The 18,736-nt window shown below is 35.8% G+C and overlaps 2 protein-coding genes across 2 annotated transcripts; both read left to right on the top strand.

The window, feature by feature from the left end:
* The first annotated feature begins 5,466 nt into the window (after positions 1–5,466).
* On the top strand, positions 5,467–13,025 carry LOC104113247 (lipoyl synthase, mitochondrial). The gene is made up of 4 exons (XM_009623358.4): positions 5,467–6,054; positions 6,932–7,143; positions 10,565–10,944; positions 12,632–13,025. The coding sequence occupies exons 1-4, from the start codon at positions 5,603–5,605 to the stop codon at positions 12,737–12,739; spliced, it is 1,152 nt and encodes a 383-aa protein (XP_009621653.1). The 5' UTR covers positions 5,467–5,602; the 3' UTR covers positions 12,740–13,025.
* Positions 13,026–15,469: 2,444 nt separating this feature from the next.
* LOC104113246 (peptidyl-prolyl cis-trans isomerase CYP63) lies at positions 15,470–16,711 on the top strand. The gene has a single exon (XM_009623357.4). It carries the CDS (start codon positions 15,614–15,616, stop codon positions 16,490–16,492), a length of 879 nt encoding a protein of 292 aa, XP_009621652.1. The 5' UTR covers positions 15,470–15,613; the 3' UTR covers positions 16,493–16,711.
* Positions 16,712–18,736: the final 2,025 nt, after the last annotated feature.

Genomic DNA, 18,736 nt, shown 5'->3' with positions numbered 1-18,736 from the left:
CTATATATACATCTTAAAATATACTATATATACATAGTACACTAGATATACTAGATATATATATATATATAGTATAGTATAGTAGATATACATGTATATATAGTATATCTTAAGATGTATATATAGTATATAAATCGAATATAGCTTTTATATATATATATATATATATATATAAGCTTATATATATATATGTATATCGAATATATCGAATATAGCTTATATATCTTAAGTTGTATATATAGTATATACTATACTATACTATAATATATATACATCTTACTATATATATTATATATATCTTAAGATGTATACTATCGAATATGACTTATATACTATGTATATATAGTATAGTGTGTGTATATATAAGATGTATATATAGTATAGTGTGTGTGTGTGTATATATCTTAAGATGTATATATAGTATATCTTAAGATGTATACTATCGAATATGACTTATATACTATGTATATATATAGTATAGTGTGTGTATATATATATATATATATCTTAAGATGTATATATAGTATATAAATCGAATATAGCTTATATATCTTAAGATGTATATATAGTATAGTATAGTATATATAAGCTTATATATATATGTATATCGAGTATATCGAATATACTATGTATATATAGTATAATGTGTGTGTGTGTGTATATATATATATATATATATATATAGTATATATATATATACTATACTATACTATATATACATAGTATATAAGCCATATTCGATAGTATACATCTTAAGATATACTATATATACATGTATATCTACTATACTATACTATATATATATCTAGTATATCTAGTATACTTAGTATATATAGTATAGTATAGTATATATATAAGCTTATATATATATGTATATCGAATATAGCTTATATATCTTATGAGATGTATATATAGTATAGACTATAGTATAGTATAAATATAAGCTTATATATATATATATATATATATATCTTAAGTTGTATATATAGTATATTATATACTATACTATATTATACTATATGTATAGCTTAAGATATATAAAAAGACAAAAATATTGTAAAGAGATATTCAAATCAATGCGTTATATTTTTATTATAGCATTAAAAATCATGGCAATATCTTTCTTAGTCTTCCTCCCCCTATGGAATGAGCACAACAAGGTGCTAATACCACCATTGAGAAAGAAAAAAAAACTAATCAAGATGTGCCAAAATACAAGTTACATATTAATTTACATGGTATCTCTTATAAATTTCATAAATCCTTCAAAGTCCGGAGGAATTTCCGTTGGTGGTGGCGGAAATGAAGCTTGGTCATCACCGCTTCCAGGCGAAGCATCATCCTCCGCAAGTTCAGCTAGCATTTCTTCATAAGCTTCGTCTACCTTTGGTTGTGATTCAGCAAGTCCAAAAATTTCTTCTTTCCGAACGGATCCAATATCTGAAAAGTACTGATTTTTCCAAGCTCTCCCTCATAGACGCTCTATAATCACCGAGTTGAAGTCTTACTTGACTGAAAGCGCTCTCTGATGCCACTGTTGAAGCTTGAATAGTTAAAATATCTCGGGCCATCCTTGAAAGAATCGAAAAATATTTTTCTTTATCCTTCCACCATTCCAAAATATTAAAGGAGCCGTCGGGATTCACTTCCTCAATTCCCAGGTTATCCTTGAAGAGGCTAACACCTTAGGAATAGATCAACATGAGTGCACTTCCTGGAAACTGTAAAGATCAATCCACCACTAGGCCACCACTAGACAATAATCACTACTATTGCTTATGGAAGGAGTGGAGAAGAGATCACTTGCAGATGACTAATGGATGCTTCAAATGTGATAAATAGAACCACATGATCAAGAACTGTCCTATGTGGGAAGTCGAGTGGATTAAGGAGAGATCTAAAAGAAGAAACAGAAAGAAGGAATATGTTCATGATAAAAAAGAAATACAACAAGGGCCATCCAAAGCAATAGAGTTGGAACATTTGGTCTAGCATGATCTAATGCAACTTGATAAGCATTATAAATAGTTTGAACATTTATTTTAATTGAGGCTATTGCGTTCGGAAGTTTAGACAACTCCTCATCTTCAAGTGCTAAACCATTATAAACAGTTTCATACCAAAATTGAGGACCTCCTAATTTCATAGTAGGATTTAACAATGCAGCAATACCATAAATAGGGGGAATAGGAAAAAAATATTTTTTAAACTTTTTTCTCATGGAATCAATAGCAAGTTGATAAATTTCCCCACCCTCTGAAAAATGATCAAACAAATTTGCAAGTTCTACAATATAAACTAAACAGTTAGAAATAGTAGGATAATATTGGCCAAAAAATTCATTTGTAGCAATATGGAATTTTTCTAAAAAATCTACAAGCATTTTAACATTAGCCCAATCCGCATTTGTAAGGTGCTCATCATCATCACTTACATGAGCATTAAACGTTGAGTTTATGGGGTTTCTATATTCATATGCAACAACTAAACTTTCATACATGTAATTCCATCTAGTTGGACAAGGTTTAGGAACCTTTCTTTCTCTTAGGCCAAATTCATCGCATCTTTTAAAATATTCTCTAAGTCTACTTCTACGGTTTGAATAAAAAAGCCAATTAAGAGCCATTTTAACCTTTTCAATTTCAACATTTAAAATTCGCATACCATCACCCACAATTAAATGGTAAATATGACAAATACATCTAACATGAAAAATATTACTAAATACAGGACTTAGTGTAGTGGTAAGCAAGGCTACAACATTTGTGTTACTAGTAGCATTATCCATTGAAACTGACATTGTTTTATCACTAATGCAAAAATATCTACAAATATCCGCAATCGTACTAGAAATAAACTGCCCCGTGTGACGTGAATTAATTATTCTATAAGCAATAATGCGCTTTTCCATTATCCAATGCTCATCAATCCAATGACTGGTAACAGTAAGGTAATCACAGTCATTACCATTTCTACCAATATCAGTTGTAATAGCAAGACGACAATTTATATGAGTAAATAAATAGCGCAAATATTGTTCATATTCATGTTTATATTTATAAATATCACTCTTTACATTTGTGCGAGGAAAACCTTTATAAGTAGGATTATAAACTTTTCTAATATAATGCACAAAGTGGGGATTAGAAGGAAAACTATAGGGTAAGCACATAACAGTAACATTTTTGCCAATTCTTCCCGATCCTTTTTTGGATCATAATATAAAATACCACCGGTAACAGTGTTAATTCCCGGTTGAAATTGATTTGACCCGGTACTAAGGTCAGCCTGACTAGGCGCACTTGTTCCTTCAGCCAAAGCTTTCATACGAAAAATTTAGCTTTATCTTGAGGGTGTAGCAATATGTGTCTAGTCAAACTTCTCGTCCCCCCGACTTCCAACAAATTGAAAAACTAACTCTTTGCCACAAGTTTTACACTTAGTCCTGTTTTTTTCTCTTAGTTGAGTAAAAAATTACCAAACAAGAGATGTTTCTGCCCGTTTAGAAGGTTGTCTAGAAAAAGTAGGGGCACTAATAGGAAGGTCAGACGGGGGATCATCTAGATTATTATTAGTTGGGTTAACTTCAGGAGCAGGACTAGTGGGTGTATCGTCATCCGGTTGCGTTTCATCAAAATCTATTTCTTCATCATCATTTTCATCAATAGTTGGATTGCCATAAAGAGCATTCATATATTCATGGTTTAATTGTTCACCGGGTGCAATATTATGGCAAAATTGACTCTCGGTAAATTGTAATAATCTATTATCGCTATCAAGAATAGGAGGTGTAGGACGGATAACATGTTTGGGTCGGGGAGCCGAGGGAAGTGAAGGAGGAACATATTGGCCACTAGATTCACCACTCTTCGATTTTTCCTTATTTTTACTAAACATATTTTTTAAGGAATAAGCCATCTTAATTAATCAAGCAAAGTAAATAAAACAAACAAAATTATAATATTAAAACTTAAGAGTTGGAACGAGTTTACCGAATTGACGAACAACTTGTTGGAAATTGATTATCGTTGAAGACTTCAATTCACCAACTTCACAATTGTTTCACAAATTGTAACAATAAAGTAAGCAATAGTAGCAATTATAGAAGTAAAATAGAGAGAGATTGTGATAGATTGATGATTTTGTAAGAAAAAATAAAATAATGATGGGGTATTTATAGTTGAAAATAGGAAAAAAATGTAATTATAAAAAGTTTGGGATTAAAACAAAGTTGGGGGGATTAAATGGAGGGTTAAATGGCTATTTCATAAATAGCCAACGGCTATTTTTGACAGCCCAACGACTATTTTTTTTTTTTTAAAAATAGTCGTTGGGACCGTTTGGCCCGCTAAGGGTCCGGGCCGGTCCCGGACCCTGACGGGCCAAACAGTCCCGGGCCTGACGGGCCCAAATCATAGGACCGGCCCACGAAACCGGACTAGGCCCGCTAAAATCGGACCAAACGGTCCTGGCCCGTTGAGCCGTTTGGCCCGCGGTCTCGGGCCGGTCCCAGGCCTGGACCGGCCCACTTGCCAGCCTTATTCTCATTGTAGAAATGACACCAGATAATCACTCTGAATGACTGTTATTTAGTAATTAACCATAACATTCTGAATTTCAAATTTTTAGTTTAATTTACCGGGACAAAAATGTCTTGAATTATCCTAAAATTAAGATTTTTAGTTTAAAAATTTAGGACAAAATAAGTACTCACTAGTCTTTAAATAACATTTATGAGAATGACTATTTGTGCACTTGCTCCCTTCTCACCATGTTGAGAACATAGAAATGACACTATGTAGCCACTTTAAAGGCTGCTATTTAGGAATTGACCAATGTATTGTGAATTTTAATTTTTTAGTTAGGATACAAATATCCTTAATTGTCCTGAAATTAAAAATTTAAATTTAAATTTTCAGGATAAAATAAATATTAAGTACTAACTAATCTCTATATACCAACCTTCTTTGTTTGTGGGCTTTTTCCGTTAAGAATCTATTGTCGCACCAAATTGTGTTTCTTTCCTAAAATTTAGCTATTCAATATATATTTTAAGCAAATTCTGTATTCTATTAAGTAATTTTTTTTTATCCGCCTAAGTTTTGGTAGTTGGAAATTAGAATTACTCTATACCTGTATCTATAAGTACAACAACAACCCAATATAATCTTACTAGTGGGGTCTGGGGGAGGATAGTGAGTTCGCAAATCTTACCCCTACCCTGGGGTAGAAAGACTGTTTTCGATAGATGACTGTTTTCGATAGATGACTTTCTTCTTCCAAAAACTACCCACCTTACTTTTGGGGTGACTCGAATTCACAACCTCTTGGTTTGAAGTGGAGTGTGCTCATCAGATACCTGTACGTATAAGTGTGAAATAAAAATTAGTCCAGATACCTAAAAATCCTAAAAAAAATTAGCATACACATGCAATAGATTGTGCTTGCATTACTTAGAGATCGATGGGTGGGACCAGATCACCCATTCCGTGGGCCCCGCACCTTTCCAACCATCCAATTTCCGCCGGGAAATTAAAATCCAATTTTTCTAATCCTTCTCCCCTCTATCCGGCAACAATAGCACATCCAAATCCGCCGGAAAATGAATTCCCGTTTCACATCCCTCGTTTTCCGATCACTCAAATCCCGTCACAATCACCACCACCACTATATCTTACCTCAATTCTTCTCTTCTTCCATCGCCACACCAGCCTCCCCACCTCAATACGCTCAAACCCTCGAGGGACTCCGCCACCGGCTAGCAGCGGAATCACTGACGCTATCGGACTTCATTAGGCTCCAATCGGATAAAGAGTACTCGGTTGAGGTAGGCACGAAGAAGAAGCCGCTTCCAAAACCGAAATGGATGAAGGAAGCCATACCTGGAGGAGAGAAATACACGCACATCAAGAAGAAATTGAGGGAATTGAAACTTCACACTGTGTGTGAAGAGGCTAAATGCCCTAATTTGGGAGAGTGTTGGTCCGGTGGTGAAACTGGTACTGCTACCGCTACCATTATGATTCTCGGTGATACTTGTACCCGTGGTTGCAGGTCATGTACATTACTTTGAACTTTGTTTATGCATTTTGATTTTATTGCTGATTCTAATTAGTTTTGGATTGAGTTATAGTTGATTGATATTAATTTGGATTTTTTGCTGTACATGATCGCATCTTCCGTGCTTAGGGAATCTGTGCTATGGGAAAAGATTGTTTTTTTTCCTTATCATAAATAAAGATTGTTTTTTTCGCGTTGTAAAAAAGAAAGATCAGTTCTTTTGAAAAATTGCATTTGCTGGCAATTGATACTTAGAACAAAGGGAAACACTTCTCTTTTGTTTGGGGTGGGGGGAGTAGGGGAAGGAAGTTATAGGAAGGTGTAAGCGTGATTGGATTCATCTCTTTGCCACTTCGTTTATGTTTCTGTGGTGAGAAAGGAACCGAACTTGATATCTTTGTTGATATGTTCAACAAAGTAGATAACATGGGAACACTTTACCTGGCCTCCTAGACACTACTGAGTACTGTCTATAAGAATAATGCTAAATGAGCTGAATGGTGGAAATGAATTGACATGCGAAAATATTATTGCAGTGGATAGTCTTAAGGAACTGAATATATAACAATAATGGATAGAAAGCTAGTTTAGACTTTCACAGCCATGTTGCTAAGAGTGTAGTGGGTTTTTGAAGGGCTTCTGTAAGAAAGGGGATGAGAAACCAGAAGGTTTCTTTTTTGTTTTTTCATGGCTTATCTCTCTCTTTTTCTCTCAGCGCACCTGTTTTAGTGTACTTGCACAGTTGGTTATTGGGAAGGTTAGAGGAGATGTCTTAAAGTAGCTGGGGTTTAAATTTGCTTTAGGGACGGATAACAAGGATTTTGATCCATGTGAACAATCATTGACTAATTTCTGCTCTTTGAAATTTCAGATTCTGCAATGTGAAGACATCACGCACTCCACCTCCTCCTGACCCAAATGAACCTGCCAATGTGGCTGAGGCCATTGCGTCGTGGGGTTTAGATTACGTTGTACTTACCAGTGTTGACCGTGATGATTTACCTGATCAAGGAAGCGGTCATTTCACTGAGACAGTGCAGAAGTTGAAGGCATTGAAGCCAAATATGCTCATAGAAGCACTTAGTAAGTGCTACTTTTTGTTTTTACATGCCTTCTGAACTTTCTACCCAGACCTAAACCCCAAAAAATTTTGAACTTCATTTATACGGTTTCAGACTTTGTTTGCTCGTGTACCTTTGTGCTTGATCTGATGTGTAAGACAGTCTTTACAAAATTTCAACAAAGTTACTGCCATTAGGTTGATAAACGACAACAATCTGCTTTACACAAATAAGCTGTGCTCCTTATTTTGTTGTTGCAGCGACTGAACAACCATTGCGCATCTAGCATTGTAATAAGAATGAAACTTCTTGTCATCCGCACATGTTCTTCAGTTCCTGTACTTCATCCTCTTTGGCTCTTCCTCCCTCTTCCGCTTTCCTTCCCTGTGCGTTCAATTAGATTTGCTTTGGTTTGGTTATCTTCAGCTGGTTGTTAGTGGACCTTGGCTGTATGAGTGGCTGATTTTTCAGCTGGTAGCCTGGCAATGTTTATCCTTTTCTTGTACCCATGACAAATTAATGCCCCCAACGGAGCTCAACAAGCTGAAATAATGACTCTTTCTGAAGTATGAAACTCACATATTTTGTTTGGTCTGATTCTTGTGAGAATCTAGATATTCTATTTGTGAGACATGATTGAAGGTATTACTTCCTTTTGATGTACAATTTTTGACTTATAAATCACTTACAAAAGCATCTATACCTTATTGTAGCTATCCCAAAATTCTAGAAGCGGTCAACAGTCTGTTTGAGTGTCGCAGAAGTTATTGAAAAATGTGTCTACTAGGAAAATGTGAAGCAACTAACTTTATCAAGCTGGAAAATGTGAAGCAACTAAATTTATTAAGAATAAAAAAGGGGTATTACATGTTCTGTTTGAGTGGAAAAACAATATTTTAAAAATGAGAAGAGCTAGTGGTCACAAAATGTTTTCGAAGTCCTATAGCTAATTAAGGATCTGGTTTATAGACAACATTTGTGCTTTTCCTGCTATTGTCTAACTAACTAAATATATACTCCCTCCATTCCAATTTATATGATGCACTTTGACTCGTCACGTAGTTTAAGAAAAAAAATCTTTTGAAACTTGTGGTCTTTAAAACATAAAGGTTAAAAGCTTTTTGAAGCCATAACATTTGTGTGGCTATAGAAGCTTTCATTAAGGGTAAAATAGGTAAAATAGAAAGTTTAAAAGTTAAATTGTTTCCAAATATAGAAATGTGTCATTCTTTTTGGAACAGACTAATAAGTAAAGTTGTCATATAAAATTATAAATTGAAACAGAGGGAGTGCAAATTATCGAAGTTTAACTTTTGTCCCTTTTATTTGTCAGTTAAGCAATACCTAGATGGGCAGTTTGGCAGCCTTAATTAAATTGGTAGTTTGGCAGCGTTAACTAAATTGGAATCTCCTTTGCCTGGACAATAACACAGATCTGACCCTCAATTTTTGGTATGACGGAAATATTTGGCCCCATATTGGAAATCCAGCCAAATACATGTCAGACACTTGTATTCACGAGACACATATTTGTCAAGTTGAAGTGTTCAAGTGATCACCGGTAAAGTTAGCACCCTAGGGTATGGCCTAGGGTCAAGAAAGTGAATTGAGAACCATTATCAGGCTCAAATCCCAATGGAGGCAAAAACTCTAGGTGATCTCTTCCCATCTATCCAAGCCTTGATGGCCATAGGTACTTGATCACGTCCAATTTACACCAAATTAAGGAATATGAAACGGTCGTTCCAATAATAAAACCCAACGCAAGTCGGGGTCGAATCCACAGGGAGTTTAAAGTGGGCGTTGAGGTAAACACTCGAGAAAGAAACTCGAAATAACTAAATTTAGCTTCCAAACAAAAGTAAGTAACTGTTGATGTTTTTATCAAATAGAGAAATGCCTAGGGTTGTAACCTTAACCTATGTGTAAACCTAGTGGGTAGAGTAAATCTATACTTGCTTGGTAGATCGGGGTTTGTTATGACTCTCAATGCTCAAATACCCACTCAATACCTCTCGGTTAAAGAGTGATTATGCCCAAATTGGCTTTCTCAAGACTAAATGAGTAGCAATCAAAACAATTGAATATGAGTCCAAGTTAGATTATCCCTATCTCTACTTCAAATCCTTTAATCAAACTAATCGATACTTCAACTAGTTCAATTTCTTGTTAGCCGAGTTTTTCTAGACTAAATTCCTCTTTCTCAAGTAAGAACAAAGTCAAATAGGCATGAATCAATGTTTGCAACCATTAATTCTAACTATAAAGCATAAACAAGGCTAAATAACATCAACCCAATCAATAACAAGCTCGAATATTAAACACCTATAAGTTTTACACATTAGGGTTGGATCACAACCCTAGATAAAATCTAGCTACTCATAGTAATTGACATAAAAAAATAAAAAGAATGAAGTAATTAAAGACATAAAACTAAAAGTAAAGTGGAAAATTAGTTGATCTTCTCTAATTGTAGCTCCGAGTTGCCCAAAATAGCTAAAACTAACTACCAGCTGTTGCTACAGTACAAAAGATGCCCTAAAAGTGCTTCACGTCTATTTATAATGCTCTGAAATTCCTGACAAAAGTACCCTCCGGAGGGTTCTGCACTTTGGTAGGTGACTGTTGCGAGTGCTTTCAGTTGGAGGAGTTCTGCGGTTGCACATTAGCTTCTGCGGCCGCACTAAATTGTTGCGGAGCGCACTTTGAGGAGGCTTCAGACTTGTTCGATTGCATCTTCTCTGATCTTTCAGTCTACAGTGCGAACCTCAAGTGCGACCACACTTTTTGGTTTGCGGACCGCACTGTTCTTTGCATTCTTCCTCCTGACTGATCTTAGCTGGAACATTTCATTTTTTAGTTAGATTTCTTCATTGAGCCCACATTCTTCAGCACATCTGCAATTCACACATTTTCATTAGATTCGGAGACAAAAATCACTACTTTCGGACTAAAATATAAAGCAAAAAGGTACTAATAAGTGGTTAAAATCCACACTTATCCGTACTCAGTACTTGTGTTGGTGGGAGGTAGCAGGTATCCTATAGAATTAGTTGAGGTGCACGCAAGTTGACCCAGACGCTACAATTATAAAAAGAAGAAGTGATCACTAGTAAAATAGAAGTGTCTAAGTGACAACCGGTACCAAGTGTGAGGGGCTGTTTATGTATTTGGCCTATCTAAAATAATAAATTGGATTCTAGGTGCTCAAACAGGGACTTTTGCAATAGGGTGATGGCTACCTTTGTCCAAGTGCCATTCTCAGTGTTAAGCATATTTACCTTCTTTCTGAAAGTTTTAATCAAGAAAAGAAATAGTGAATGACATATTGACATTTCAAATTGTACACGTCATACTTAATGTATCTATTTATTTATGTATCTATCTGTCTGATCACATAGTCAAATAAAAAGGTCGTGATATTATCTGATTTCATCCTGCAGCGCCAGATTTTCTAGGAGACCCTGGGTGTGTAGAGAAAGTTGCAAAATCTGGATTAGATGTTTTTGCTCACAACATTGAAACCGTTGAAGAGCTTCAGAGTGTAGTACGAGATCATCGTGCTAATTTCAAGCAGTCCATGGACGTTCTGAAGATGGCCAAGGACTATGCCCCTGCCGGTACATTGACAAAGACTTCAATAATGTTAGGCTGTGGGGAAACTCCTGAACAAGTTGTTAAAACAATGGAAAAGGTACGTGCGGCAGGTGTTGATGTAATGACATTTGGTCAGTACATGAGACCATCAAAGCGTCACATGCCTGTTTCTGAATACATAACTCCCGAAGCCTTTGAGAATTATCGAGTTCTTGGCACGCAAATGGTTAGTCTATGCTCCTCATTTTTGTTATCGAATGTCTTCCTGCATATCGTGTTACTGAGTGGTTAATATATTATATACTACTTGAGATGAATTTATTATATCAGAGATGAATAAATTATATCACGACTAAAGAAAATATATTTCTCAATGTTTAATCTGTTTTAAGGTATGGAGGTTGTAAGTTTGCTACTATTGAAAAGGTTCAACTTTGATTAGAAAGTGAGACAAATAAATTAGCTGAAGGCTGAAGGAGCATCATCATAATTAATTTCTTTGCCATTTGTTGTACAATATTGAGTAGTGGCAAATCCTCGAAGTCCTTTTTGTTTCTTCTTTACATATGTTATCTAGCTCATTACTCAGACTGTTCTGCTATTCTCGCACTCTTTCTATTTCATTTTCAATGTTCAGACAACTTATTTCTGAGTATGCAAAGGGAGCAATCTGAAGCTCTTGGGTTTTCATTTACGGAGAAAAGGAAGAAAAGTTTTGTGGTTAAGCGTATAAACTAAAGAAAAGAAGAGAATCGCGATAAGCAAAAATTAGGTTAATTTTGAGAACTTTTTTATTTTAGAGCCTCATACTGATCCAAGCAACAGTGACGTCTTCTTTCTAACAGCGTAGCAGGAGCTGTCTCTGTAGTTCTCCATTTAATTCTCTAATATCAATAAAAGGTAAGCATATTTTCTCTTTTTACCTTTACCTTTGGTGTTCAGCTCCAGGTTATGGAAGAGGGATATCCTGATTTTCTTGATTATTAAATTATTAGAAGGGACGGGATGTATTTGGATGTTATCTCTTTAAGTTAAAAGTTGTGATGGGTTAGTTGGTCTTCTACATGAGTGCATGTAAGGCAAAACCATATTTGACCTGCCACGAGACATCATAGCTTCTGCGCAGTTGGAATGCAAAGGAAGAAAGATTGGTTTATGCCTTCCAAGGCCAGACAGTTGGGATTGGAATGGACGGTCTGAAAGGGGCTGTGAACGTTTGCGGATTATGGTGTGAGTTTGCCTTCCTTTGAGGAGGCACATTATGGTTACTCAGTACTTTCACCGATGAGGGTTCAATGGCTTTAGTTGTGAATGGGATTCTCTCTATTCATTGAGTGAGGTATTATATTTGCGTCTTGGCTTTTGAAGATTTTTATGAGTGAAAAGGTCTGATCTTGCCAGATCATTGCCATTCGTTTAATGTGTGAAGTCCTAAGGGGTTGTTTGGTTGGTGAACAAGTTATACCGGGATTATAACCACGGGATTTATAATACAAGGAAGCAGATGTTTGGTTCATTGGACTAAAAAGAGGGATATATTGGGTCTAATACAAAACACGTGTTTTCGTTTTACACTAGATAACTTGAGATAAATTTGATTTCCAATTTAGTTTAAATCAACTCATTAGCTAATCGAGTCAATTCCGAGTATCAAACATTTAAACTTGTCTTACAGTTAACAGATAATCTGAGAATTACGTCTGTATCCTTGCTCAAAATATACAATGGATTGGTTATTTTTCTTACTTCTGAACGGCATCATCTAGCAAGGTGTAGTTGGAATTGCTTTATTTTTTTGTGACATGATTGAATTTGAAGCTTGAAATATGCTTCTTCACTATATCTTTTTACATCAAAGGCAGCACCAATATGTTTGAATACTGTTTAATATGTGCCTTCCTGTGTTTCTGCAGGGATTCCGATATGTGGCTTCTGGCCCCATGGTTAGGTCCTCGTACAAGGCTGGGGAATTCTATATTAAATCCATGATAGAATCTGATCGTGCAGCGTCCTCGTCCTAGCTTCTTATCTTCAGATGATATATGGCATCTCTTTGCACGGACGCAAATTTGATGGTCACACAACATTTTTTGAGACTGAAACGCTGAGGTAGCCATTTGACTCTTGTTTCCTTTAGCCATGTTTCCTCAAAGGGAGAGGAGCTAAAAAAAAGATGTAGGTATTCAGTCTGATGGGCTGTAACATTTGCCTCGTGTAAGCTGCTATTACATCAAATAATCTCATGCAGTTGTACATTAACCATGTGTATTATTCTTTCAATTGTAATACCCTTGAAATCTTCCTTGAGCCGAGCGTCTGTTGGAAACGACCTCTCTATTCTTAAGGTAGGGGTAAGATATGCGTACACACTACTCTTTCCAGACCCCACTTATGAGATTACACTGAGTTTGTTGTTTGCAATACCCTTGAAGTCTTGAGGCATTCAAAGTGGCAGCGAATGTTGATTTTACATTGTCAATCATAAGTATCAGAAAGCTTAACAGGGAAGTTAGCTAGCGTTTGGTCATAGATTTCCAAATTTATTCGAAAAAATCTGATTTGGGTGAAGTTTGATTTGAAGATGAAAATGTGTTTGGACATCTGTTTTGGGTGAAGTTTGGTTTGGAAAAACATGAAACATGACTTATACCCACAAGTTCTAAAAACTATCACAAATACCCAACAGTGCCATTATCAATAACATTCATTATATTATCGCAAATCATAGTCCTGAACATAAATAAATTTGATACAAAATTATCATTTTTATAATGAACTACATGATACACTATCAGAGACCGAGAAGACGAAACAACATCATTACAAAATAATAAATGGTGGGCTCTTTTATAAAATACAAAATTTTGGGGTAATTTTTAAAAAATATAATAGTAATATTTTGGCCCAAAATCAGCTATTGAGCTGGTTTTAAGATTTGAGATTTGGCCAAAATATAGGCAAAATCTATGGCTAAACATGTGTTTGCCAAATAAAACCAAAGTTTATCTTTTTATCTACAGAAACTTTCTGATTTGGCTACAGTTCTATTTGGTTGAACTTTGTCGGTGGTGCTCGCCTTTTCAAACAAAGAAGATTTCTCAACTTTTTTGGCCTTGAATCATGCATGTATCATTTAGTATCTTGTGTAGACAAATTTGTCTTGTCATTCTCGAAGAAACGTGATTTTTCATGCTAAGAACAAATTTAGCGATAAATTTACTGTTAGCACCTGAGTTCTTATGGACAAATAAATTGATGTGGAAATTTATAATTGCCAATAAAATACTACTATATGTTATCGTCTCTCGTCATAGTCTAATGTTTTTGCAATCCATTTCCAATCTTTCTTTTTCTTCATTTAGCCAATTCAATCTTTTTGGCGCTTCAATAATTCATTTGTTTGTTTTGTATGTTAATGTTCTTTTGTGGTTGTCAATGGTGCCCAATTGAATTGAGGAGTTGGCAAATGGAATGTTGGAATGGGCATTCAAAAAAAGCACAAATGCTTTAGGCGATGAACAGTGTGGGGGATTGTGGACCTTGTAGTATATCCCAAAGGAGGGACAGATAATCCTCGTGGTATAATGCTTTGGGAAAACTTTTTATTGCTTTTGAGGTCATTAAATTATACGTTACAGTATTTGTGAACCACCGCTATTATAGGCTCAAATTAATCACTCAAAAAATAAACCAATTGAGGGACCCCTCATAATCTAGCATTAAAATCAGTCCAAAAGTTTAATTATTCAATATTCCTAAAAGCAATGTTTATTTGCTATGATGGAGCTATGTTTCTAATATTTCCTACAATGATTACCTACTTTTCCACTTTTTAATTAAAAACTTTACGGACTTTAACCTTTGTTGCTTTAACCAGCACTCAATAAATGAATGCTGGAAAATATGTGGTAGGTAGCTAAAAAGTTCAGGAAAACTATATGAGATCTATTAATTTATACTAGGCTTATGAAGAGGCATCTTGATTGAATCCAGTAGTCAAGAATCCAATGGTGAAACAGTGAAATGAATTCCGGAGGCAAATTTAGGCTCAAATTATGGTATACAATGAATTTATGGAGAAGAGTGATCATTTCTGACAAAATATTTTTTTTTTTTCGTGCTACATTCGTATTCTAGAAATCATATATCCGCCTCCAATTCCATCGTCACAGTTACGCAACAAAATCTTTTGCTCCCTTTGGACAGAAACTCTCTCCATTCAAACCAAGCCCCACATACTTCAATCAAGCACAAAGCAATACTTTGACAACATCCGCCCCACACTCTTCCCTGGCCCCTGCCTCGACAATACATTGACTAAAAATAAAGAATTTTCTTTACATTATACTCTATATTATTTGGTTCAATAGTTTTAACCATAGCTATATTGTGAAAATAGTGAAATGTCATTATATAAGCGGTCTTAAGTGAATAAATATTTTCCATAGTTTCTAAATCCTGGAGTTTTGAAAAAAGAATATCATAGAATTATTTAGAGCCGTTGAACAGCTAATTAACTTTAAAGATATCATTAATCAGTAAGCAACCTTCTAATAATGAAGTCGCACAAGAATAATGTGACTTCATTGAAAGAGTCGCTTGGTCAACTTCTCTTTGTCCTAACCTATACATTTTCATTTTGAAACACTTAAACAATTTAACATTATTAATTAAAAATATTAGTAAATGCAACTTTTGTTAATTTCAAGAATCTATAAGAAAAACTCAAAAAGTAATATCTGAGCAGGAAATTGGAAAAGTGAAAGTAACAGGGACCATTTTTTGTCTCTATATTTGGCATGGTCCTCTCTAAAGCTGCTCAAAACTAGACAAAACCACACCACTATGCCTTTATTCAACTTCTATCACTGAAGTGTCCATTTTAGTGTACCAAAATGGGCTGCTGTTTTAGCTCTTCCAAGAAACACCACCGCAACCCGCTGCCGTGTTCCGCCAGTAACGACAGAGCTCCACCGCAACCTCCACCGTTGGAGGAAGAAACCGTGAAAGAAGTTCTTTCTGAAACACCCATTCCCAAACCCCACCACCCACCAAAGGTACCACTAGTCAACGACAAAGAAGCTGACTTTCCACAAGTCAAGATTGAATCAACGGCTGTCGTTAAACCCACCAGTGATGAAACGACGTTTGAAGCAACGGTTGTCGTTAAACCCTGTGATGATACGAAGTTTGAATCAACGGCTGTGATTAAACCTGAAGTTTCTGAAGAGCCTTCTGAGATGTGTAGTTTCACTGAGAGCTATTCTACAACGGCGACGGCGACGGAGAAGAGAGAGGATGACGGGGAAGTAACCCAGAGGTCACCCATTAGGGTTTATAGAAAGAGGCAAAACTCCGGCGAGATCCCCGGAGTTAGAGAGAGAAGCTTCCGGTCTCAGCCTGGAAGATCGGCGCCGTCTCCGGAGAAAAGGAGGTCTCCAGCTTCGTCAAGGGGAGTCCAGGGGAGGGGAATGACGGCACAACGGCGCAATGTGGGTCCCCCAAATGGTGGGACCCGACGAGGTACTATCGACAGTGGGGTTCGGCGGTCAAAGTCTCCGGCTACACGTGGACCGGTGGAACAACGTCGGAATGTGAGGTACAGAAGTCCGGCGGCGCGTGAAGAAGAGAAACTTGGTGGTCAATCGCCGGTGAGAAGCGCCGAGAATGGGGGAAGTAGTAGAGCAGAGAAACCCAAAGAAGAGGTTTCGCCGGAGTCCGGCGAGTCTCTTGAAAATCCTCTTGTTTCTATGGAATGCTTCATTTTCCTTTAAATTAGATAAACGTCGTCGTATAAGCTGTTACTACATGTTGAAGGAGTTACGTCATTTTGCTAAACTATGGGTGGAAAATCCGATTGTGTAAATAAGGTAGTAGTATAATAGTAGTACTAACTTTATCTCACTCTCAAGAGAGAAATATTTGGTTTTGTTCTACACTACTCATATTGTCATGATCTTTACTTGTTTTAAAAGTCTTCGGAGCCAGAGTAATCGTATCATGTTACTTAACTTAGTGTTAAAGACAAAATGAGGAGAAAATTTTGAATGTTAAATTTGGGATGTTATATGAAGGAGCTTTTAAGCAAGTCTATCGCAAACATTCATACTCGCCGTCCTCTTCAAATTTTACTTGTGAAATTACACTAATGCCAAGCAATACAATCCTATACAAAAGTGGGCATGTGGATGTGAAAAAAGAAAGTGAATTGGTGTGTGTGAAAGCTTATTGAGATTGTCATCCAAATGGAGATTTGCGAATATGGCAAAGTAGTGTTGGAATGTGAAGCTTCTGTTCCCTCCTTGGGATGAAGTTTCTACCCGAAGCTTTTGCTAGAGCTTACAAGTTACAAGAACATGCGTCTTGTTAAATTGAAGTTTCGGAATTATTGATTAATAATGTATTTGCATGCTCCTATATGAGTCGTGTGATATGTGACATGGAAAAAATAATTAGGCAGCAGTCTTTCTTGTATTGCAAAAAAGGACAATATATACATTTGGAGTCTTGCCGTAATGGTAAAATAAAATTGTTTATATGTGCGAGTTTGAATCGCGAAAACAGTTACTAATAATTGCATTATAGTAATCTGTTTATATTACACCCCTTAAGGTACCGTCTGTTCCCGAAAACTGTGTGAATACAAAACTGTGTGAATACAAAATGCCATGTGCGTCGAGCTAACTTATATACGCCGAAAAAGGACCTTGTTATTGTTTACTATCTTTGTCCTCATAAATGAACTGGTAGGCCAGTTTAATTAATGGGGCTTCTTTCTTATTCCCTCCTCTTAGATTCTTCTAGGATTCTTTAGTCATTAATAGCTCATAAGAAAGATGAAATTAGAAAGGAAAAAAAAAAGAGAACGAAAGGAAAAGGGGAAGATTTTTTTTTCGAATAGAAAAACATCATGTCTTGCTTTAAGAAACAAAAATCAGACCCTTTCATGATAGTTTCTTAAAAGTTACTGGCAACAACAACAACAACTCAGTATAATCTACTAGTGGAGTATGTGGAGGGTAATTTGTATGCAGATCTTACCTTTATCCTGGGATAGAGAGGCTGTTTCCGATAGATCCTCGGCTCCCTCCTTCCAAGAATTCCCCACCTTGCTCTTGGGGTGACTCGAACTCACAATCTTTTGATTGGAAATGAAGGGTGCTTACCACTAGAGCAACTTACTCTTGTGTTAAAAGTTACTAGCATTTACCATAATAGAAGTTAATTGTGCATCTCAAGTGATGCACTAGTTTTGAGTCACCTACTTAAAATAATCAAAATTTATCATTCGTGTATCACATTTCAAGTTCATTGTATGTAAAATGGATTTATTCGTTGGGTAAAAGCGTGTGTAACATATTATTCGTTCTCGCTCAACATTCTTTACATGTTTGTCTATTTGCGTGTGCATTGTGAATTTATGTTTTGTGACTTTGTCTTATATAATATTTTTAGGATTGGAAATCCGGATAGTGTGGAATATAGCCAAACAACAGTATAATGACAATAACAAAGACAATGGAAGTTGTTAACAATGACAATTAAAGTAGATAAATAAGACACAAATTTAACGTGGTTCGGTCAAAGTGACTTACATCCACAAGCGGAGAAGAACAATTTACTATAATAATAAGAGTACAAAATTAGAGTAAACACTCTAATTAATCCCAAATACCCTAAGAGAATAACCTCACAAGATCACTCTTAAGAAAGGGTTCACACAAATGCTTCCTAACACTAACTCTCATACAAAACACTCTTAATAAAGGAAGAAAGGAAGAAACAAGAATTGAAGACAAGTCTTGTTGGTGTGTCTAAAATGAACTAATTGCCTTTCCTTTTATAGGCAAAAAAGTCTTGGCCTCTTAGGTGTAAAAGAAGAGATATAACTTGTGCAAATGATGTCCACTACATAATGCAATATTTTGGTCTCAAAGAATATTGCCAACAAAGTCTAAACTTTGCAAAGATGCTTATGCTTATGTGAGATGGACTCCATTAGCCAAAATATTGGCCAT

Source organism: Nicotiana tomentosiformis, chromosome 7 (genome assembly GCF_000390325.3).
Source record: "Nicotiana tomentosiformis chromosome 7, ASM39032v3, whole genome shotgun sequence".
In the NCBI taxonomy this organism is placed as follows: domain Eukaryota; kingdom Viridiplantae; phylum Streptophyta; class Magnoliopsida; order Solanales; family Solanaceae; genus Nicotiana; species Nicotiana tomentosiformis.
The sequence above is the reverse complement of the archived record's forward strand: the minus strand, read 5'-3'. Positions and strand labels throughout refer to the sequence as shown.